General features: G+C 45.8%; 1 protein-coding gene across 12 annotated transcripts in view; it reads right to left on the bottom strand.

The window, feature by feature from the left end:
• The window catches only part of RBFOX2 (RNA binding fox-1 homolog 2), a 174,434-nt gene that overhangs the window by 77,977 nt on the left and 72,187 nt on the right, over positions 1-24,270 (bottom strand). The window contains exon 1 of one of the 12 annotated variants that reach the window (XM_040594627.1): positions 9,318-9,508. The exons of 9 other annotated variants lie outside the window; for them this stretch is intronic. In XM_040594627.1, the coding sequence (XP_040450561.1) occupies positions 9,318-9,344 (27 nt within the window). In that variant the 5' untranslated portion in view covers positions 9,345-9,508. Of the gene's footprint in view, positions 1-9,317; positions 9,513-24,270 lie in introns of those variants that run through there. 2 more of the 12 variants (XM_040594626.1, XM_040594620.1) reach the window with 2 other exon arrangements.

Consider the following 24,270-nt stretch of genomic DNA (forward strand, 5'->3'; position numbering starts at 1 on the left):
TGCGGTAACTCCTGCAGCTCATTGTCAAAACCAGTTAAGAGCATTCCTAAACAACAACAAAAAATCCTGCAAAAAGGACAGTAACATCACCACCTCTCTTACCTCCTCACAGCAGGGCTTGTTTCAAGAGGACCTTCATTTTGTCTACAGCCAAAGTTGCCATCATCAGGCTGCTCAAAGCTAGTTTCCTACTTGATGGAAAACATGGCTCAGGGATCTTTAATCTGATTTAACACAGTTTATTTAGATTCATCTTATTCACTGAGACAAGACATTTAGAAGTCTTAGTGTCTGTCAAGATCTCTGCAGTATTTTCCAACCTTTCTGAAATCCATGTTACCACATACATTCATTTTCACACCCTTGCAGCATTTTGACCAAAGGAAGCTTTGAAGATCTACAGTCCCTCGCAAATTTTCTCTCAGGATAAAGGTTTGCAGGTAGCTTTGGATGACCTAAATTCCTTGCCACCAAGAGGGTCAGTCCTTCCTTGATTACAGCTCTTCATCAGTCACACTTAAGTGTATGAATCATTCATAGTCTGTCACCCATGTCCCTGGAGCAGGGAACTGTACCAAATTCTCACCACAGCCTCCACTCACCACCTTTTTCATTCCCGTTTCTCACCACACTACACTATCACAGACTGGCTCCATCACATGGTCTAAAGTGACCCCCAAAAACGACAAACACCCCCCCCCCCCAACAGCCCAAACCAAACTTATTTAAGAGGGACCCCTAGAAATACTTTTCCTCCCCTTACCACTGCTTCAAGACAGAAGAGTGCTTCATCCTGGAGGCAGACCAAAGAATAGTTTTGCAAAGCAAATGTAACGTTAAACAACTTCACACACACGAAGAACAGCAAGGGGAAAAGTTAAAGCAAACTAGTGCACATAGAATATCTGAACACTAAGCAGAGCTAACATACCACAATACCTTATAGTCCAACCAACAGGCAATTAATTGACTAATTCTGTAATTTCACCTCCTTTACCTCCTGTTCAGGCTGGAAAGGGCTTTTGTAACATAACAGATCTAAAACTGCCTGTTGAAACCCTGAAATGCTTTCCCCTGCTGCTGTACCTCAACCACATTTTAAAAAGCAGGAAAGGGACACACTGGAAAACAAAAGCCTGTCTTACTCCTGCCCCTTAATATTCCAAAGTACTTTGCAAGATTGTTCAGTTTTGATAACCTCCTTTCCTAAGCTGCAATGGCAAAAATAAGAAAAGCTACAAAGAACAATAAATCAAATTAAGGGTTTCACTCTTCATGGAGGGTACATGAGACAAAGGAGGACTAGTACTATCCAAGAAATCTGAACTCCTCTCCAAAGCATTTTTAAATTGGTCTTTTTAAGCAATTTAAAGCAGATTTTGCTATTAGGACTGGAGGAAGAGCATAGGCTTCAGATAAGGAGCCTCAGTGAGGCCAGATAGGTGAATGATGGCCTATGCACTGCATAGGTCAAACTCTGATTGTCTAAATCTTGGTTAATCAAAAGCAATTATCTGAAAGTCAAATATGCCCTCCAAGTCAGATAACTCTGTGAGACTAGAACTTGTAACACACACAGAAATCCTAAATTCCACAGGACCACAAAAAAAAGAGACTATGAATTTTAAGCAGGATAACCGGGAGGACAGTTCAGAGGGTTTTAACCATACTCAAGACTCCCAGCCCAAGGGCAATCTTCAGAAGCAGCTAGAAGATTAGTCACAATTACTCAGACATTTTTGGTGTCTTCATGCACCCTCAGATTACAGGCTACTAGGTGTGCAATTGCAGTTAGGTATTTAGAGACTACTCAGGGTGAAAATCTCCATTACAGGCAGAGCTGGTAGAGCCAGGCTGGCTGATACTTTCCACTGTTAAGACCCTGTTTTCAGTTGTTTATAATTCTGTGCAACCATTGGAACAGATTTTTTTTTTTCGTATTATCTGCATTTGATTTTGGGGTTGGTAATTTTTTTTTTGTTGTTACTTCAGCCCTATCAATCAAACCCAAGAAAGAAGCAGGGGACATATTTTGTCATTTGTGATTAAGAGAGAGTGTGTGTGTGTACAGACCGAAATCACCCCACATACTTTGAAAAGCCTTCAAAGACCTCATATTTAACAGAAAAATTTGCATTTCAGGAATCTATATTTAGCCACCAAAATCTGAGGAACATTGTAACAAAAACTATGGAAAACTACAGTGCCTGTCTTATCAACTAAATCAGCCAGTAAAAGCTATATATAATGGTCAAAATAGGCTGAAAACAAGAAAAAAAAAACCTGAGCGTGCAAAACCCGGAAAGAATAAATGCTTTATGTTAAATATTAGGAAAGACCCAGCAATGCTTAGAAAGGAAAGGACTTGGATTGTCAACACTGGCAGTGTCATGACAATGTTTTTCAGGCAGGTTACTTGCCATTAGGAATGGTTTAGATATTTTTTTCTAACAGAAAATAGAGAAGCTCTTGAGAGTATCTAGCAGTGCTGCTTGTACCCCATTTTCTGCGATTTCATGCTCATTCAAGGCTCATCTACAGATTCACAGGAGATACCAGCCATTTCAGATCCAGGTCTGGAGATCAATGACTGCAAGGAGACAATCCATGTCCTGTGCTGTGCACCATCCCCTTTGTAGCCATCAAGTAACATGGAGTAGCAGTTACCTACCTCAAATCCAAAAAACCCAAGAAACAGATGTGGAAGTGTAGCGGGAGGCAAGTAAACTGGGACAAGAAGCCTGAGCACCAACAGGACAGACTTAGTGATGGGGGGAAAAAGGGATGGATCAGCCAAGTTTGACCCCAATAGGAAGAGAAAAGGCCAACTAAATGAGGAATGCAAGAAGCGGGCGGAGAAGTTAAAAACGCATTAAGACAAGCAGAGTGTAGTGACAACACAGGACAAGGAGAAAGAATAAGCACCAAAACAATCAAGGTAAAGTAGCAGTGTGCTGAAACAGCATGAGACATAACTGGAGAGGAAAGGAGACGGGAACAGCATGGACACAGACTTGCATGGGACAAGCTACAGACCAGGGTCATGAGGAGAGTGTGAGATGATGGATGGCAGGGTGAGACAGGAGAGGTCAAGCAGGGATGTAAAAGGGGAAAATGTGCCTACTAGTGTACACTCCCAAAGCCTAAACCAGAGCCTAATACTGCGAAAAGTCACCATTCCTCTGCTGTCAGCAAATACACAAAACCCACTGGCAAATAGATCAAGCTGGCCTGCACAGAAGATGACAGCTAATTACACATCCAGTGCAAGTGGCGGAGGTCTGTGGGATGCATCTGGGATAACCAACCCTGCTACTGATACTTGCAGAGGTCACCATGGTGCCACATATACTGGAGCTGATGGGGATGGGTGGAGGTTTGTCTGGGTTTTCTTTCTTCTCTTGTGGAAAAAAATAGCATGCAATCATGTGATTAAAGACTATCATAAATAGAAACAGAAATAAAGAGAACAAATGAAGGTTTCTTTCCCAACTTAAAACACAGAAATGCCCCGGAATTGAAGTGCCTTCCCATTACCGTCTTGATATCTCCCAATTTAGTTTGTAAATAATATTGTTCAATGGACAGTTTTACAAAGGAAACAAAAAAAAAATCAGATATTTTAAACAAAGCACACTGCTCAACAGACCCAGCATTTGTCCTATTTTCTTTTATATAGGCAAAGCGCACTATTTTTTGAAAAAGCTTTCAATTGAGCATTAATTGCTCTAGCTTCTGCAAACCCTATGAAACCAGCCCTCAGTGGTCACAGCACAACTTCTAGCAGCCCAGCAAACCATTCTGCAAAGCACAGGATCATAAATAACTCTGCAGTGGCACACAAATACACTTTTGGTAGGAAAGTTAACATTTCTCTACTCTGATTATGGGCAACATGTCAGGTATAAAGAATACCTGACTAAATCCTTTTAAGTAACATTTGAGAGAAGACTGAGGCAAATTAACCACCTCCTCTCCCTGGTATTTAGAATTCCAAGCGATGCCACTAGTGATTTCTGTGACTCTGTAGCAGGGAGACAAATAGGTTAAGGAACTCATTGCAAAGCAGCAGCTAACCGCACACATCATCTGCTGAAAATGTATCTAAACCAGGAACATCAAGCATTTTAGCTGAAGCAGTTAATAAGACCAGAACCCAGGTCTAAAAGACATCAGCCCCCTTACTGCAGCCCCCATTAGCACTAGCGTTAGAATTTTATAGCAGAAGGCCAGTCAATACTAATTAAGTGCAATGGAGCCATCATGAATTAATAACCTGCAGGTAAAGATGTTGCTGGTTTTAAAGGCTTCCCTTCTTCTCAACCTTCAACTTCTAGTATTTTTTAGTAGCTCACCACAACCCTTTCACTAACACAGATAACTTCACAAATTAATAGTTCTTAAAATAACAATAAAACAGTATGTTAAATTTACACAGCCTTGTAATCTGAGTATCACAGTGCGTACTGTGGCAAACTTAGGCATCCTCATTTCTCAATTCCCAGGTACCTGGGGATAGTTACCTAGTCACCTGCAGAAGAAATGCATCAGGGAGCAGCGAGGTTATTTCTAGGACAGGGACTTAAGGAAATGGCACTGCTGTATCAAGTTCCCTTTCACATCGCTATCCTGCCTCGGCAGTGTTGAATGCAGTTTCTGCCATCCCAAGCCTACAGCAGTTGGCTTCTACTCCAGTGCACCTGAAAGTGCTCGGCAAAGGTGGTAAAGAGAAAAACACTTTAAAAAACATTCCGTGGGTTCTGACAGGCCCCATTGATTTTTTTTTAAGCCCTTAAGAATAAGCCTTTATCATGCAGCAGTTGAATCTTTTAAGTATCACAACAGTTACAGACAGAATCCATAGGCCCACCTCAAGCAACCATGTCCTTACACCAGGGAAAGTGAGCCACAGATCCATCTTTCAATTCCCAGGGGAGATTCTCCTGGAAAAGTGACTGGCCAAGATCCCTCTCACACAAACCTCTGCTGCTGACATGGCGTCTACAGCGCTAAACCAAAGTCCTATGACAAACAGTAGAACAGAAGCAAAAACTAGGGGATAGGCATAGGCAGGAGTTGGGTACCACAAAAAATAAGCACCGCTTTTCAAAGAGCAAAGAAAGGGGACGAGCACCAGGCCATGGACAGAGAAGCGAGCGATCCCCTCCAGACAGCTCATGCAAGTCTGCAGGAGAAACACCAAACTGAGAAGCAAACAGCAAGAACATCTGGCCTGAAAGGAAAGGGATATGAAATCCTCAAAGCAAGGGAAAGGGACAGAGGTATAATGGTAGCTCCTGAGGAAAAATCAGAAGGGAAAAAAGGGGAGCCTTCCACTACACATAGAAAAAGCTCTCTTTTATTATTATTACTTCTTTTTTTTTTAGGGGAGGCATGGGATTCCTGCAGCATCCAGCTTGCCTGGAGGGGAACAAATCCTAAAGCGGACATAAGGGGACAGGAGGGGGGAGGCTGTTCTGGGACTCGGTCTCCCTTGCAGACAGTTCAAACAAAGGAGGACGGTCTCCTATAATGGGATGCATTGTACAATTTTAGCTAGCACAAGGTGGCTGTCGTGACAGGGCTCCCTGTCTCCTGTCTTCCCCCCACCCCCCAAATACGCATCCCCTGCATGATCCCAACATGGAGCACAGACAAAGATCCGTTTTATCACACCATTACTGTAATGGGAGGTAGAGGGAAAGGGAATGAGGCAGAGGAACGAAAAGGAGACAGAGAGGCCTTTAATGAGTCAGCCGCTGCTCTGATTTAAATAAGATCTCCATTTAAGGAGCTCTGCATTTGTTTGGGGTTTTTTTAATTAAAAAAAAAAATCACTAAGTGAGCAACTTCTGGCTGCACAAGGTTGTCTCACAGCTATACACAGGGTCTGGGAGGGAAAGGGTTATGAAAGGGGGAAGGGAAAGGGAAGAAAATCTCTGGAAAAAATGAGGCTGCTTGCTGGTTCATTTTAACAAGGACATAAATTAGTCTCAAAGCCACAAACGCCATCACCTCCCTGAGCCCTGGGCAGAGTGTAGCAAGTCAAACACGTGCCAAGATAAACTGCGCTGGCTGGAGCCTCTGAGGGGTGCTGGGGGGAACAAGAGGGGGCATGCTGGCAGGCAGGGCAGCAAAGATGCTTCAAATGGTGCCGCAAAATGGAGACTGGTGATCCTGCAGCTGCACAAAAGGGGACCTTCAGATGCTCCTGCCTACACTCACATCAAAAGCTGGGAACTCAAGACAGAGAAAGAAGGAAAACGGGGCGCTGCAGTCAGAAAATAGCAGCTCTCCCTGGTCTGGCTTTAATTACCATGAGCAACCCTTCCTCCTTCTCTTCCCATCTTGGAAGCAGGCCCACCAGCAGGCAGAAGCCCAGGTGAAAGGCTCCATCGTCAGCAGCAGGGAGGGGAGCAGACAATGGCGGGGGGATTCATTACAAAGGCATACGTACATACATACACGCACACACACATGCTCGCTCGGCACTGCCGGCTGCCACATGGGCTGGCGGGACTCCTTAAGGAGGCAGCAGCTCCCTTCCCACTCTCCGAGATGCTCGACACCTTCCCCCTCTCCCAGCCCTGATGGGAAACAGATTCGGAGGAAAACGCCAGCAAGGCACTGGGCTGTCCAAGAAAGGGAGGGCTTTGTGCTCCACGCAAGCCAGCAACCTCACCATGCACCACACAGAGAAAAAGCCTTTTAGCATATAATTCCCATCCACTGAAGACGCTCTCTTTTATCTGCAATTAGCACATGATGTACTAGGCCTCGTTTAACACTCATTTTCACTGATTTAGGATTAAGAGGGATAAGACCAGGGTACTTTCTCTTAATGAATCTGAGCTCTTGCTTTCATTAGCAATTTTGGTTTCCTCTTTTTCAAGCACATTTCTACCTTCCAGCATCTCCCATTTCTTCTCATCACCGTTTCTAGTCTTCCCACCCCACACACTCCCATTTATTTTGTTTCACCAGCCCCTCGTGCCTATACAAAAATTGATCTCCCAGATTTCCAAGGAAGATGAGCAAGCTTACTCCCCAAAACACAACAGAACACAGACCAGGCAGACAATGCTGTCTGGAGACTGAACCAAACTGAGCAAGAGACTGTAGCAATGCTGAATTCAGTGGCAATTACCAGCTTCACATACCAACGTTTACTTTTCATAAATGAGACAGAGCCTCAGTGAAGTAAGTTCACAGGTTGCGAGTAAGGCGACTCCACTGCTTCAAACAGCACTGCAGAATGAGAATAATGTGGCTGAGGATATTGCCCTGGGTGTGCTGCGCTCCTTCAGCCTGCACATGCTGTCCAACCTGCAGCAAAGTACTGCCAAGGACCAGCCTAGCAAGCCAAATGCTGCCCCTGCAAGAAGCAGCACTATGCTACCGCTGAACTCATCCTTGCTGTCTTCCTCAACTCTGCCTAAGAGGGCTATCTGTCGTTCACTCAGAGACCCCAACAAAGACGCAGTCTTAGCTCTTCTCCACTACTGCTTATTTTAACATGCATCTTCATCAGCATCAGCTTGTAAACATGCTAAATCCTAGAAACCTATCCTAGCCTAGATAGTACATACTCTTAAGACAGTCATAATTCAAGGTCATCCAGTACTAATAATGCATGGTCTTGATGCCTCCTTTCCCAGGTTAGTAAATTAACTATTTCTGTGGAAGACATTTCCCTGAAGTCTATTACGATATCCCAAACCCTCCCGTTTCAGCCAGGGCTTCAGCAGAACCCCATCCTTCCCAGCTCCGCACATCTCCAAGCCAGCCGGCTCATGCTTCAGGGTGGTTGGTCCTAGGCACACATAAACTACACACACTCTTGTACTGGTGACCCAGGCACCCTTCTACACCACACAGCCACAGACTATGTGCACAATGGTTGCGGACGAGAGCACATTGCAATACAAGGCTGTGCAGAACAACTCTCTGAAATGTGCACACACCAATCTCCAGCTCAGGGGCATACATCTCCATCTAACCAGGCACACTCTCAGCATGCAGCAATACACAAACGGACCCCGACTGCAGACACAGCTTTTCAGCATCATTCGCTAAACAAAATATAGATACAGAAAGCCTCGGGAGATTTCTGCAGAGCTCTTCCATCTCAAAACAGAAAACCTTGGTCCAGATAAAAAGGCATCAGTAATGGAAGGGACTAAACAGCAGGAGCAGAAGGTGGGGCTCGGGAGCCTGGGAAGATACCTTAAGAGTGGACAGAGACCTATTTTTCAGCCACTGACAATCAATAGAAGATGAGAGGCATAAAGGGTCAAAGCCAGCGTCACTTCTTGCAGCAGATTCATTCTGAGCCAGGCACCCGCTAAAGTGCTGCCCCTTGCAGTGGGACATGCAGGATCTCGGGAGCAGCTAACGAAGGGGGATTCAGCCAGGGCTAAGGAAAACCCAGATCACAGTATGCATCTAGGCTAAAAACCTGCAAAGCTCCACAGGAAAACGGCACTTGTGAAACCCAGATTTGAAGAAAAGTTCCTTCTGAGAGTCCTTCCCTCCACCCCCCTTTGGGAATATCCCCCAAAGGTTTCCAGCTCTGCAAGGCACTGCGGGGCATTATATAACGCCTAACTCCGAAGGATTCCTGCTCCGTGATGCTGTTCTCCTCCTCCTCCTCTCTTTGCCCACCCCCCACCACCACCATCTCCGTTGGCAACTTGCAGATGCTGTGAAGAAAAAAGAATTTGAAGAAAAAAAAATTTAAACAAAAATCTAGGAACATATAGCAGCCTTAAAACGCGAGCACTGTCCGATAAAATCCCCGTGCGAGGCAGGGGAAACACAATGGCCCTGGCAGCTGGGTGCGCTCCCTGGGAAACGTCAGCCACTTTCCCCGGGGAAGACACGGGCAGCCCCACGCCTGCAGCCACCTCCCAGGGCTTCCCAGCCCTCACGGCCACCGGCAGCTGGATGGAGAAAGGGCTGGGACGGCGTCTACCTTCGGGATCGGTCGTTCAAAGGCGGGTTGAGCCCAACTCGGGAGCAGGGGCACCCGTGCCCCTCACGCAACGCTTCTCCCTAGAGGGCACTGCGAGGCTGCTCCGGGCAGGGGGCCTGCGGGAACCCCTTCCCCAGCGCGCCCGAGCCGGGTCCCCGGCGCGGCGGGGCTCCCTCCAGCCCCAGCGCCGGGCGGGGGCGGCGCGGAGCCGGGGCAGCCCCGGGGCCGGCAGCCCCGCTCCGCCTGAGCCCCCCGCTCCCCGCCCGCCGCCCAGACAAAGCCGGGCAGGCAGCCACCGCGGCGCGGCACCGGCAGCCCAGCCCAGCCCGCCCGCCGGCCTTACCTGAGTTACCATTTTCTTTTTCTCCATAAACCAAAATGGGGGAGCCCGGCCGCAGGGGAGAGGAAAAAAAAAATATATATAAAGAGAAAAAAAAATAAAAAAGCAGCAGCCCCGTGGAGGCGGGCGGCGGCGGGTGCCTGCGCTGCCTCGCCGGCACGGTGCCCCCCGAGCCCTTTTTCCTCCCTTTCTTCTCCCGTGTTCCTCCCTTTCTTCCCCCTCCCTCCCCTCCCTCCCGGCCGCCGCTCCCCCCGCCGCCCCCCCGGCTCAGCCAGATGGCTGCGGGAAGCGCCGCCCCGAATGCCGAAGGTAATTAACGCGAGCCGGGACCGCCCCCGCCGCGCCCCGCCCCGCCCGGCTCGGCCCGGCCACCCCCGCCCGCAGCCCCGGCGGGGCGCTCCCTCGCCGGTCCGCCGGGACCCCCCCGCCCCCGGGCAGCCAAGGGGCTCGGCGGGGGCCCGAACGCCAGCTGGAAACAAAAGCGAAGGTCGGGACGATCCCGCGCAGCGCTGCTCCCGGCCCGGCAGGACCCCAGGGCCTGCCCCGCTCCTCCGCACCTACCATTCCCAGCGGCTCGGGTCTGGAGCCGGGCTTCCCCCGGCCGGAGCTCACCGGGCGGCGCAGCGCATCTCCCGGCAAGGAGGATGCTCGGGAGGGAGCTGTCAGTTTGCACAAACCTCCCCCCTGCCACAAAGGGGAGAACGCGTGGGTTACCGGGTGCGCCGGGTGAACCGGAAGCAGTATCCGTGCCAGGATCTGCATTTCTTTCATCATAAAAACTGGAGATCGCTGGACTCCTTCCCAGCTTGCTTTTTTCCCTCCCATTTATCTTCAGTAAGCATCTGGCCCTTAACACCTGAGCACGCCACGGTTGGCAGCATTTGTTCTCCCAGCGACCCTGCACAACAGACCGATATACTGCTACCCCATCTGGCAGATGGGATTCGAGATGCTTGGATTGATTCTTCCCAGCGTTGCACCCACAGAAACCCATGGACAGGGCCGAGCACAGGTCTGCCTCAGTTAGACAAGACGACTGTGCTGATGCTCCAGTGCTCGTGACGCAGAGATAAAACCAGCTCAGGCAAGTTGCCCCTCTGATGTGTCTCATCTTGACACCTGGTCCTGGAGAGACTCCCCAGGCTTTAGCAGCAGCAAAGCCAAATTACGGTGCAGTAACACCTTGCATCCCCATGAGCTGTCCTTTGCACGAATATGCCCAGTTATAATTTACAGTTTAAAAAAGAAAAGGGGGGGGGGGCAAGGAAGCCTAGTGGTTTTGCTTCACAGGCTTCTGCTACTGCACTGTTCCCCAGGCAGCCCATGCTGACCCACGGTGCTTTTCACTTTCCCAGTTTCACTCACTGCAAACTGACCTCTGGCTCCCTCCCTGCCTTCCCCTTTCTCTTCTAATTCAGTAGCAGACCAGCAGGAGCACACATCCCAGCCCAGTTCACTCTTCCAGTGTGAAAAGCCGGAGACCACACCACCAGCAAACCCGTATGTCCCCGGGAGCATGGAGGCAGAGCACCACAGTCCAGCCGCCCCACACCACCGAACAGTCACCTGTGGTGTGGGGTCCTCGGGGAAGGAGCTAGCCTCCACGGCTGCAGCCCGCATGGCTCTGAGTCAGAATCCACGTTTTTCCAAGTTATCTCACCCTCTCTGCTAAATTGCATATTACGATACTACAGGTTTAAAAGCAGTATTGCAAGACCAGGGAAAGTACTGGATTTATTTTTTTTTCCCCTCCCCTATTACAAACCTGAGATTCTGGAACACGATTCTGGGTCAAATTTAAACTCTATTTCAAAGCAGCAAAAAGCACAGTGACCTCCTTATACCTTTGCCACAACAAAGTACCAGGTTTCAGCGACATGCACCTCATTCACCAGACCTTTGCAAATCATTCAGGGTAATATCCTGATTCTCTCCACTTAACTCTTAACTGTTGCATTCGCTCTGTCACCTCTGTGCCACAGGGTGGCAATTTCTAGTCCCAGATGTAGGGCTGCAGCACAGACCTTCAGGACAGGGAAATGACATGCTATCATCAGCCACCATTATTAACTGGGATAGCATCATTTCTGATCTGTTTTGGCCTTCACTTTAGGAACCTCTAAAAATATTTGCCATCAAAAAGAATCTTCTAAGGAAAAAGAGGTGCCCGGCTGCACACTGAACCCTCACTTGCAGTGCCTCCCACCACCCAGTTGGAACAACTGCTTTGCTCGTGTGCCAACAGAGTGGGAATTCCCTTCAGTGTGATCTACTGCTGGTCTCCCTCTTTCATCTCCACTGTAGGCCAGAAAGCATCTCCTCCCCCATGCTTGGAATATATCCACCTTTGCTCCTGTTTAGTAAAAGAAAAGCCCCAATTTCCAATGGTTGTGCTCAGGCAACAAGAAATGCAGGTCTGCAGGAGCTCAAATTGCCGCAAAAGCAGCCGAAATGAACATTTGATACAGAGTTTCAAAAGCTTCAAGGATACCATGGAAAACGTGATTAGACTTGATGAAACTTGAGATCTTTGTTGTCTTAGGCTCTACTGGAGCCCACAAAGCAACACCTGGTAACAAACAAGACTGATAAAATTGGTGAATCTGTGCAACTTGCCTTTCCTCACTAAGGGCCAGAGGGTTCAGATGTTGTCTTGTGGCCCAATGAAATAAATCTGGTAGGCCTCCACTTAGCTTCTCCTACGTGAAAATCATGGTATCACTGCCCAATTTACTATCACCATTTGCCACCCTCTACCAAGAGAACCCAAAGACTCAAACTGCAGAACATGCCGCTGAAAACAACAGAGAAGCATGAGTAGAGCTGAAGGCTGGAAGCCTGAAGAACATAACAGCTCAGTGCCATGAGATCATCCCTCATTCCCTCCTACTTCCTGCTTTTATTCAAAAAGCAACATATTCAAAATGGCTCTAGATGCCACTACTTACGAGTTCTTACGATTTCTCATGCATCACAGGCACATATGCATTCAAACTTCATTACCGTGCTATAGAAGTAGCATTCTGAAATAGCTACGGGCAAATTTAACTAGCCTGCCTCTGCAGTGTCAGGGCACAGTTTACCATCCTGATCATGCCAGGCAAAGCTCATTGCTCCCATCTGAGCATGTCTGCACCACTTTTATATTCTCTTTGGTGTTAACCCGGATGTACATGATGGTTTTTGGTTGGCTCCCATCATAAAGGAAAATAAGCTCGAGAAGGATGTTTGCACAGCAGGTGACAGGACAAGGCCACTGAAGTCATACTGGCGAGAGCACAGATGAAGAACTAACCTCTGATTTGACTAAGTGGCCTACATGTACACTTTCAAATGCTTGGGTTAGTTTAACGCCCGTAGGACTCATATAAATGGGGAGGGGGGAGGGAGAGAGGGACCGAGGGGGGGAGGGAGAGAGGGACTAGAAAGCCACAAGTACTCTGCTTTCAGAGAGTTTCAGGATTTGTTTTCCTTTTTCTCTTGCTATACCTATAATTCCCCTTTGCTACTAGGGTGGAAAGAAAGCACAGCCTTCGATTTTAACATCCCATTACCTGCATTTCTGTGCTGGCTCAAGTTTAGGTGGAGCAAACCTGCCAGCTGGATCAAGGCCAGAGGGAGGAAAAAAAAGTTTCAAGTGCAAAGAACCAATTTATCAGGAACAAATCTTAACAACCAAAAGACACACTTCTGCTGGTGGATTCTATTCATGTGCGTAATAAAACCTCCAGTACAAGGTAGCCTAACAAAACACTCTTTAGTGGCTATCTGATGTATCTCAGGGTAGATTATCTTCAACCACTAGTCTACGTTTCACGTTTTCTGGATAAATTTGGTGCCTGTGCAGACAAGGAATGCTGACAATGAATAGCCAAGGACTGTGCAGAGAACATCATCTTTCACTTGGCTCCAAAAGTATTTGAGCCTGACCCACGGCCTCCGGCTTCTCCAAGACACCACACACCAGGCCAGCAAATCTCACGTGTGTTCCAAATATAGCCCCCTCCCCCAGCAGAGGCTGCAGTACAGGCTTTGCCCTGCCCCAAGCGCAGCTCTCAAACCCACCCATTCCTATCACCTTACACATCCTTGCTGGACCTCCAAATGCAAAAAGGTGACAAATGAGACTTTGTGAGAGGTTTTGGGGGGTGTTTGCTGTCCCTGCAGGACGAACTGCAGTCACATGTACAAGTCACATGCACCCAGACAATGCAGTAAATATACACAACAACACACTTTTGTTGTCAGTTCACACACACACCCACACCCCGGGGGGGGGGGGGGGGGGAGGAAAAAAAAAAAAGGGCAAAAATGCAAACCAAAACACGCATCTCAACACAGACCTTGGAATTGAAGTGTCAAACAGTACCACTCGTGTGCAGGAGCTTCAAAGCCCTCTGCAGAGCCTCCAGGCTGCCAAGGCCTGGGACACACCAAGCCAAGGAGCCCTGCATGGAAACTCTGTCCTTTTACAAGACCAGCACTTAAGCTCTAGTTTTGCCCAAAGAACATAACTGAGCAAACACCAAGACTCTGTAAAGTCACCACTGTCCTTTTGCTTACCTGGACGACTGGGTATTGGTAATCCATACAATACACACCATACATAGCCAAAGATCCTCCAGCTGAAGGCCAAACAGACACAGGACTGGAAGCTTCAAACCCGAGTCTCCGTCTTTCAGCCTTGTGGGAAGGACTCTGGCAGCCCTGCGCAGTGCTTGGCTCAGGCCTCTGGGGCCACTCAGGTTGACACTAGCTCAGCTGAAAATAAAAAGGAGCTGCCTGGCTCGGCTTGGCTCAGCCCCTCTCTTCTGGGATCCAGCAAGGCAGCACTCAACCATAGGCGGCAGAGGCTCCTAAAATTAGAAATCCCCTACTGAAAACAGCCCTGCAAGCCTCGACCGAGGAGCGTCCTGCAACTCCCGGGCAGCAAACAGAGTGACTGTCAGAAAGAGGGGGACACAGGATCTTCACTGCCACTGCTGCCGGGGATGGGAGGAAGCAAACAGCATTTAGGATCTGAAAAGAGGATATGTTCTGGGCTCTAGGTGCGTCAGAGGGAATGCTCCCAATCCAGGGCAGGGAAAAACATATGGGACTGTTCCTCCCCCACCCCCATACCCTTCTTGCTGTCCTCGGCAGGGACAGGTGCTGGGATTAGCATAGTAAAACCCTTTGGTGTTGGGGAGGGAGGGAGAGGGGAGAAGCCACATTGACATCTTGCACTGAAGGGATCTCTTTCACGAGGGAGTATGTGCCCGTATCACTTAACACTTCTCCCTCCCTCCGCACTTGAGGCGGGCAAGGACAGCTGCCGGAACTGGGGCTGCTGGGGGGAGCTGGGCTCTGGGGTGGCCCCCACCACCCCGGCCGCGGGCCTGCAGGTTGCCCTCCTCAGCTGTTCCAGTCAAACTGGGGGTGGAGGAGGGGGGGAGATTAACTCTGCCACAGGGGATGGTGAGCAATGGGGAGAAGGGGGCAAGGCTGGGCAGGACCAGTTGTTGTGCCCGTTTTAGGAAGCCCATCCTCCTCTTTCCCAGGGAGGAATCCGCTCCCTGACCGACAGGGACAGATGAGCTGCCTGGACAGGGGCCGGCAGGCTCACCCTGCTGCCCCGCCAGCCGGACACATTACCTGACACCCAAGAGCCCACTGCTGATTCTTAGAAGACACACCATGGCCGGGGGGGTGGGGGGGTGGGGGGGGTGCCCAACCTCCCAAAGCAAATCCCATGAGGTTTCACCCATCGCTACATCAAACAGCACCAGGTTGACACCAGCCCAAATCTGGGCTCCAGACAAGTTAGCAGCCCAAAACCACAAAAGATTCCCACTTTATCCAAAGGACAGCAGTGATAAAACCCCTCCCTCCAAGGTTTCGAAAATAAGGATCAAAATACAGTGAACAAATCCAAGAAGGGCCATCCATCCCCCCCTCCCCCATTTTAAATTCGTACTCAGAGTTTTTTGCATTTCTAACCTTAAGCTTTCCTGTAGTGCTGCGATGCACCACTGCACAGCTACCTCAGCCTAGCTCTGGCATAGCTGCCTTTCCATCCTTACTGATGATTCCCTGTTCCCCCTCCTCCCCCCCGGCAAGAGTTAAACTTCAGTTTGGGTTTTTTTTTAAAGAGGTTATATACGTGGATCATTATCTAGCAAATTTGCATGTGCAGCACTTTGTAATTTATCTAAGGGGTGCCTAATCCGCAGCCCTCTGACCCACCCAGCCCAGTGGGACAGGCTCTTGGCTTGTCCTCTGCTCCCACTGCCCTTTCCTTCTGAGACACTCAGAAAAGGACAGCTACGAGCTGGGTGAGTGGCTACAGCAGCTGCAGCCCACTCTCATCATCTTTCCTAGGGCCGGCCATGGGGCCGCTTCTTCCTTACAAAAGGAGCATGGCCAATTTGAGGAGTATAAAGCATGACATTTTCTACATCTAAGGAAAAAAAAAAAGTTTCTATAGCCATTGTTTCTGTGTGAAGTTTTGCACTGAGAGAGAAATTAATTGCCCATAAATGGGAAAGCAGCTATGCTTCTAGATCTCTTCACCAGGGAAAACGGATGAGGCTCCCACAATGAACTTCTATCTCATTCTGCCTTAGGCTAGTTTATTTTGCCCCAGACCCAAACTAGCTTTCTGGAGCTCACATTATGCCTTCTCCTCCTCACCTTCAGACGGCTGTTTGGCCACCTTCCAGCACTCCCCCCAACAGCCCTGCTTTGGGGCACAGATACCATCTGGTTTCCTCTGAATGACAAATACTTTTTTTTTTTTCCTTCTTCTTCCCCTTCTCCTTTCTGTAACTACACATTCAATACGTACCTGCCCTTCATTCTTTTACATAGTTTGTTACTATGCACTCAGGCAATTTACTATCTCCAGTAATATCTTTTTATGAAAAGGAATTAATTTACAAAAAACCAAAGTCTTTTCCACAGCCTGGCTTTTGCTACTCCATATTACTGCCCCAAGTTTTAAAATCAAATCCCTAAGTTAAAATCCTTACATTTATTTCACAATCCAATTCTTGTCATTTCCAACCAGGCCTCGGGGGAATAAAATGTTTCCAAATCCTAGTACAGATATCTTACTATCTATAAATAACCATCAAATGGGCAAAACAAAACAAGGAGGGGCAGCAGGGAGCATCACCTAAGCTCCTCTGTTGTTTTAACTACAGATCCAGATAGAACTGCCATGCTTTAAAGTTTCTGATGCAGAATTAAGTACTCTGCCTTAATCAGCATTAAGGTACTTGGGTGATGCTTTGGTAACAAAGCATTGCACCTCCTGTGTCCCACAGGAAATTAAACGACAAAGACTAGTTTTAAACTTCTATGTGCCAAGATGAATACAGCAGGGCTTTATTGACCAGTAATAAGCTACTTAATTTTATGCAAGGCTGGCCATAATGGCTGGTTTTCTACTGCGCACTGACTTGCAACAAATATTCATCAAATAAGATGGCGCTGCACTCCATAATTTTCTTTTGAGATAAAAGCCCATTACCACATAACCTGCTATGCACATGTATTTCCAGTAACACAGGTTAGGTAACTGTTATAAAAACATAGCCTTGTTCCTGCAAATGCTTACATGCATGAATAATTTTAAAATTACAGAAATATTACGACTGGAAAAGACCTAACACTCAAAATCAGATCAACTGCTACCATACATCATCATCCAACTTCTTCATAAAATTTATCATGCTACAGCTTAGAACTGGGTTTTGCAGCTATACTACCCCAGCCAAAAGGCTGCTCTAGAACAGCATCCCCCAGCAGCTGGAATCTGTGTTGGTCACCAGCTTAACATTATTCCTGAGCAACTTCTGCTTGTTCTTTGCTCTTGTGCCAGTACTGCCCTCTGTATCAAACTTATTTTCCTCTTTCCCTTACAAGTAACCTTCCTCATGTATCCCCTCCTCTCTACCCATCTACACAAGCAGTTGTTCCAGTCTTTTGTCACACAACAGGCTTGCTATTCCCCAGTCTCTAGAAGCCCCTTCTTGCACCTGATCCGGTCTGTGAGCATCTTTTTTTTTTTGACATTACCCAGAACAACATTGTTGGCTCCTAATCAGTTTCACAATTCCAGCACTAAACTGCATCTTCTCTAGTCTCATTAATACTTCCCTCTGGAGCACCACATCAGATGTTGTAGTAACCATCTACAGTAAGACACATCATTCCATTAAGAAAAATGTGTGTTACTGAGTTAAAAAAAAATAGTTATCTTAAAAACAAATAGGCTGATATGGCACAACCCTATTTTTGATGGATGTGTGTTGCCTTTAATCGCATTTCTCATTTGCGTCCAGGCCTTTAATTAATATTTTTGTGTCAGCATACAGATGAGGTTGGGCCAACAGGTCTGTATTTACTCAGATCATCCCCCATCACCACACCAATAGGGCTATTAAGTTTCCTGTTCTCCAAACATATGATAGCAATCCTGATTTGATAGATTAAAAATTGTATCAGATCTGCAACTCCGTGAAATGGTTCTTTCACTTTCAGGAACAGGTACCCATCCCCAGGCAACCCTGCTCCTCAGCCCAGCCTGCGTGCACTAGGGTCTTTGAAACGTCCAACATGGTTGCTTCTGTGGTAGGTTCATGTCAGTTACCCATCCTGCCCTTGCTCCCACGATCAACTCTACCTTCAACGACAACAATATTTTGTTCAATTCTGTGATCACACCAGTATCGTCATCAATTACCCTATCCCCAACACTAAGCAGCCTCACATCTTCCCTTCTCTCCAATTGTATATTGAGAAACAGTCACCCATTTCCTTAGCAACATCTGCAAGGTTTAACTCAGCCTAATTTTTGGCAGTTGTCATTTCATCCCTACTGACTTTAAAGGCACAGCAATCTCTGCTGATAAATTCTTTTGTAAATTGTGGGTTTGTACTAATAGTCTTTATAAGTTAGGTAGAGGTTTCTTCTTAGAAATTTTTTCCACTTTACTTGTACCATCAAGAATTTGTTTCCAAAGTACCTTTAACATAAACGAAAAGAAAAAAAACAAAAACAAAAACACCACACAAAACAAAACACAACCAACAAACCAAAAAAACAGAACAAAAAAACCAAAACAAACCAAAACTCCAAACAAACAAAAAAAACCCTAAACCCAAACCACACAATTCTACACTCGGAAGTCTAAGTTTTCAACCCAGTTCACTGATTTCACTAATTATTTTGCTTCATGCATCAAAGCTTGTATCATGAGCACCCCATCCAAATATGGAGACACAAAGGTTTCTAAACAGCTTGTTTTCCTGTAACAGTCATAGCACCAATAATTCACTCACTGTCTCAACAACAGGTGATGATGCTGCATGACAAAATCTTTTCACCCTATTATCAGCAGCATTTGATCTCCAAGCTATATCTGAGAAATTAAAGTTTCTCATACTAATATTTATTTCTGAGGTATGGGGAATGATATCATTTCAGAGCCTCAAGTTGGTATCCTAATCCAGTCCTAGGAGGGATTACAGCAGACTCACAGTATTCCCTCTGGGACCTCTTTCACCATTCTTCCCCACAGCAATTTTGACCAGAAACACATCCTGCGTTATCAGTTTTACTCTTCTTTCTCCTTTACAGTCCACTGCATACAATACAGCCTATCACTTTTTACATCTACCCTATCTGAACCACACATAATCTTGAATGCACGTTAAAGCCATGATTACCATTCTTGCAGATTGATATTATCCCTATAATATCCAGTTTCATGTTCTGCACCAGTAGCTCTGATTCCTCTACTTGTTATTTCTAATCCCAGGAGCCTGAAAAAAAAAACCCTGATACATTTGTGCATTTACCAATCACACAGCTCCCAGCTCCCTCAACCAAGAGTATCACCCATCTAGAAACTGATCATTTTTATTTTTTAAAAAACATTTAATTTTATTTTTTTCCATCTCCTGCCTACCCCTTGCTTTGCCTAGAGATACTGTTTTACATGCTACTGTAGCAGCACTTACCTAATTTTCCTCTTTTTGTGTACTAAGTGAGGCATGGAGATTACACAAGGTTTTCCGAACGTTCTCAAAACCCAGTATTTTGCTTCACATGCACTGCTCTCTTTGATGTCTGCAGACTAAAGAGCATTTTTGGAAAATGCAAGACCACAGCCCTGGGCTTTGCTTTGCCTGCTTTCTTTAGACTCCTTATAATGAGCATGCTAAGTCACAATTATAACTACAGCTATAAGAACAAAATCTAGCCATAGCTTCCCTATTCTTGAAGTGCAGCCATGGCAGTTCCATACATTTTCCATATACTCTTTTTTTTTAATTGTTAAAAACTGTGGCACTGTGGGGACACAGCAATACAGCGTGGAGTCTAAGATATTTTCATGCTGCACAGTCATTATGCCACATTGATCTTTACTAAGGAAATTACACCAACAGTTTCATTTCATAAACTAAATTTATAAAATCTTTAGTATAATTCTCTGTTTTCCAGACAAATTAATCCAAGCCTTATCTAGTTACTCCCACTAAAGAGCTCTTACCTCTGCTGATTCTAACTCTTCATTGCTAGAAGCCTGGCTGATGCTCTTCCTCTCACCACCAAAAATGGCATCTTTAACAATTAGCCAATCACTACATCTGCTAAACTGGGTCATCAGGGATCTGATGAGCAGCTTACAATATGTCTCTGCTTTTTAAAGACTGATGTAAATGTAGGAAACATGCCAGCAAGCAAGGATGCATTTTCTGGCTGGGTATGTACTGATTTCCATAGCAGCTAAATAGATCAAGCGGTTCAGCCAGCTCGTACCGGTGTTAGACAAACAGCACATGCTACCAAGATTACATCTTTAGAGCTGCAAGAGAGTCTCATCTTGCACCAAAGCAAGTCCCATGTCCTCAGCACAAAGGTGGGTTTTGCTCACACAAGGTGAGAATTTATACTGGGAAGTCATCATTCCTCTATAGGGCTACATTCTCTGGGGTTTAACGCTTGTTTGGTTTGAATAGATGTAATGTTTTTCAAAAAGCTGTATGATTTTTTTTCTTCCCAGTTTTAGTATAACCAATGACTAGAAAAATTAAATATGTTCTAGTTGTTATTTTGACCCTGAAATCATTAGAGATTCAAGTGGAAAGGATGGAAGTGTAGGCAGAGCATGTCCAGGAAAGCTCAATATTCTGAAATGGTGAGCAGAAGCAAAGATGATGACAAACAGGTGACTGCATAAATTGTTTTTTCCTCCCATTTCAGAAACCTGGCAGTTTTATATAGGTGTCCTGATCTCAAGAGCAAGAAGATCTGGTGGCCAATCAGCTATACAGGAGAGCAAATACTCAGCACCAAGCCAGTGCATTATTTGCAAGTGAAACATGTTAAGCGTGCAAATGCTGAAGATCAGGTATGAGATGCATTAAGCAGAAACAGAACCAGCAGTTCTGGAGGACGTGGAGTAGCAGCAGAAGCAAACGAGAGCATGTTGGATTAGTGTAATAAGGGCATCACAAGAAAGAATTTGAATGTGTTGGTAAAGCCGTAGGAGCCACTGCTTGCCTGAACCCGGTCTGATTAGTTAGTGCTACTGATTCCTTGTGTTCATTAGGATTAATGTTCCTAAAACACATTAGCACAATGAAATTACCAAAAAAACACTCTGAATCCAAGGAAACTAAAATCCTTCTGGCAAAAGGCCTAGGAAGTCCAAAGCTAGAGTGAGCAGCAAATACCAGGTTACGTGTAGCAGAGAAGACAGCCCCATCACACTCCCTGCTTCTGCCAAGGATATACTTCAGGCAGACAATGGAACTCAGTCATTATAAAATTCATAATTTCAAGAAAATTTAAGAGAGAAAAATACCAGCAACAATATTTCATAAAATGGAAGTTCTAAAATAGCTCATAGCCATGCCTTCTCCCCTCAGAGTGCTGGAGATCTCCCTTTTCAGTCTCCTGTGACACATTCTCTGTTCACAAGTCCATTTGCTTACTAGTGATGGAGTTTGTTTGCATCTTCCTTTACCACTCCAAACATTCCCAACCAAGCTCTGTAGTCCTCAAACTGATCTAACGTGGCTTAACATCTAGGCACTGTGCACACTCTACTATGGACGTAAGATACCTGCATCCTGTTACCACCCTTAGCTGTTCACATCATCTAAACGTAGGTATTAAATATTAATGGCTTGTCTAGACTAGAAAACTAGTACAATTTTAAAACAGAATTACAAACACAGCATAAAAGGACAGATCAGAATTAAAAATAATTATTTGTTTAATACCACTTCTTCTCAAAGCCTCAAACTCTGCTTTAGGGAAGGACATGGAAACACAGGCAGAGCAAGGATACCACATCAGTCTGCTAAAGCAGCATATTGCAAGATCTTTGTTTGCTGGACAACTGGCTTTTTTTTGTTTTGTTGAGTTTTCTTACAGCTACCCAGGAGAATGGCAGCATTAGCAAACTCCAGAAACCTACAGACCAAAACAGAACTTGTGAAATCACAAGCTTGGATCTTCTTCAACCAGAAAACCAAGCTGAGTACCTGCTCTACAGCACTCATGGCTGTTAAGAGAGACAAAGACTCTTGGTGAAAGAGTAACTATTCCTGAATGTGAAGTCAGACCTGTGTAGACAGAGTCTTCCTGAAGTTGGTAGTATAGATCCTGCCCACACAACTTCAGCTGCCGGGCAAGGGCCCAGAGTCAATTCAGGCAAAACTCAGATTGCCCAAGTCTGTCTATGAAATTATTATAAAGGAAAAGCGTAAGGCAACGATGAACACTTCATCTGAAGTTTGAAAAATCTGCTATCAAAAAAAGACTGTGCTCCCAGAACCGAGGCTTTATACACTACACTAGCTAATGAGCTGGTTCCCAGGAAGGTAGCTTTAACAGAACAGTAACTCACAAAAATATATCAGTGATTAAGTTGCAAAATAAAGCTGGCAGCAGTCTGGATATACCAGCAGCATATAGAAGACACTACTTCAACTCTCATTTCTACCCCAACCCATTGTTTTAACATGCATTACAAAACAGGTTTTAATTATACTTTCTTGAGAAAACTCTAGCACACCTAAATATAACATGCAACAGGTCCAAAAAGGGCTTCTAAAACCAGATCAGGCGCCATCACCTTACTTATTACCATAGCCACAGTATAAAGGGGGAAAAGAAAGTATACACAGATTTTCCAGAAAATAAAAATATGCATGTGTTGGGCCTGGGCCTCCTTTCAAGCAGAACTCTTAAGTGCTTGGCATTCCTTCAGGAAGAAAACAAGCGTACTTCTGGGCTAAGCCATTTGGCAATGAAGGTGATCGTAGCACAGCTTTCTTTTGGGACCACTTGTATATGCACTGATCTTGGTAATGCTGCATGTCCATCAAAATGCTTTTTGCCTGTTACACGAAACACAAAAAGGTGTCCATGTCCAGATGCAGAATTTCAACATCAAAGAGGAGAATTTTTCTCTTGGTAGTTTAGACATTACATGACAGCCACGCTGCCTTTCTATATTCCTTTGGGGGCGGTGGAGAAAGGGGAAACAAAAAGAATAGAGTGGAGGCAGTTTTCCTTTGCTACAGAGGCCGCTAGATTTATCAGCTAGTTCCAGAACCTCAGTCAGAGGAAAGCTTTGCCCATTTTGTCTCTCATACTCCCACTTGGTTTTTCACTTAACAAGCAACAGCAGTTCAATTAGCTGATCCTTAAGGGGACAACAGGGAGATCCAAAAAAGAAAGACTTGACACTTCTATGAAATACAGCAGCTTAAGCATGAGCATTTCTACAGATCTATAATAAGCCTACAAAAATTAAGGTTAATTCCTTAATTAAAGAACTATCTTCCTAAGAATAAATATTATTAAAAGTCACCAGATGGTAGCATCAGAGATACTCTCACCAAGTATTTTTAATTGAATCAATCACAAACTAGGGCTGGACCGCACTGGTGACTTCCCCCATAGTGTAAGTATAGTTACACCGTTATCTCAGCCCCACCAGTGAGCTGCTGCATGGCAGCCACAGGGCCACTGGTGACGCCACACATATTCCCAGCCTATCCCAACAAACGCTCACAGGATAAACCACTTTCACCAAGACTTTGAGCTAACAAGTTTTACCTCGCCTTTGCCTGGGGCGAGGGGAACACATGATCAACTATTGCAGAGCATTTCAATGTGTGGCCATGTCTTACTCATCTAACTGAATGCTTGCTCCCTAACGGAGATGGTTTTGGTATGGATTTTCCTCCCCACTTCGCCTGCCAGCTTATCAAATTGCTTCCATGTGACAAACTTAAAATAGAAAAAGGTACTAGTTCCAAGTTGAAGAGTGTCCGCACAATAAATTACGCTAGTATCGACTTAAATGTATCACTATCTTAAGAGCAGTAGGGCTTCCCAGCTACACAAACAAAAGCAGAATTTAGGGGAAAGGTTTTCTCAAGCAGTATTTTGTTCTTCTGACACAGGAGCAAAGACTTTCCCTGCCAACTTGGTTCAACCAGGACAGCAGAGCAGCTGCCCACACACTGTAACCATGCAAGCAAGCGACAAAACATGTCAAAAACATTAAAATAAACTCTTAATCGAATGGAAGTAAAAGAGAAATAAACAGGCCGCACAGTGTACGTGAGATAGCTGGGTCTGAGACTGCATTACTGGCAGGAACTGAGCAATTGGAGAACATCACGCAGGCAGGACCTTTAGCTGCCACAACAGCAGCTCACCAAATACATTTCAGGACATCGCTGGAAACAGTTCCAGTGTGGCAGTATACACAGTGTGACACCTTCAGTATAAATCTGCAAAGACAATGTAATGACAGGAGAATGACTTCTGTTCATTGATTTCTGCAAGCCTCAGTTAAAAATCTCACCCTTCTGCTAAATTTCAGATAATGAATCCTTCTTTTCCCCTGTTCCCATTAAAAAAAGTTAATCCAAAACTCAG

Source organism: Falco naumanni, chromosome 5 (assembly GCF_017639655.2).
Source record: "Falco naumanni isolate bFalNau1 chromosome 5, bFalNau1.pat, whole genome shotgun sequence".
Classification (NCBI taxonomy): domain Eukaryota; kingdom Metazoa; phylum Chordata; class Aves; order Falconiformes; family Falconidae; genus Falco; species Falco naumanni.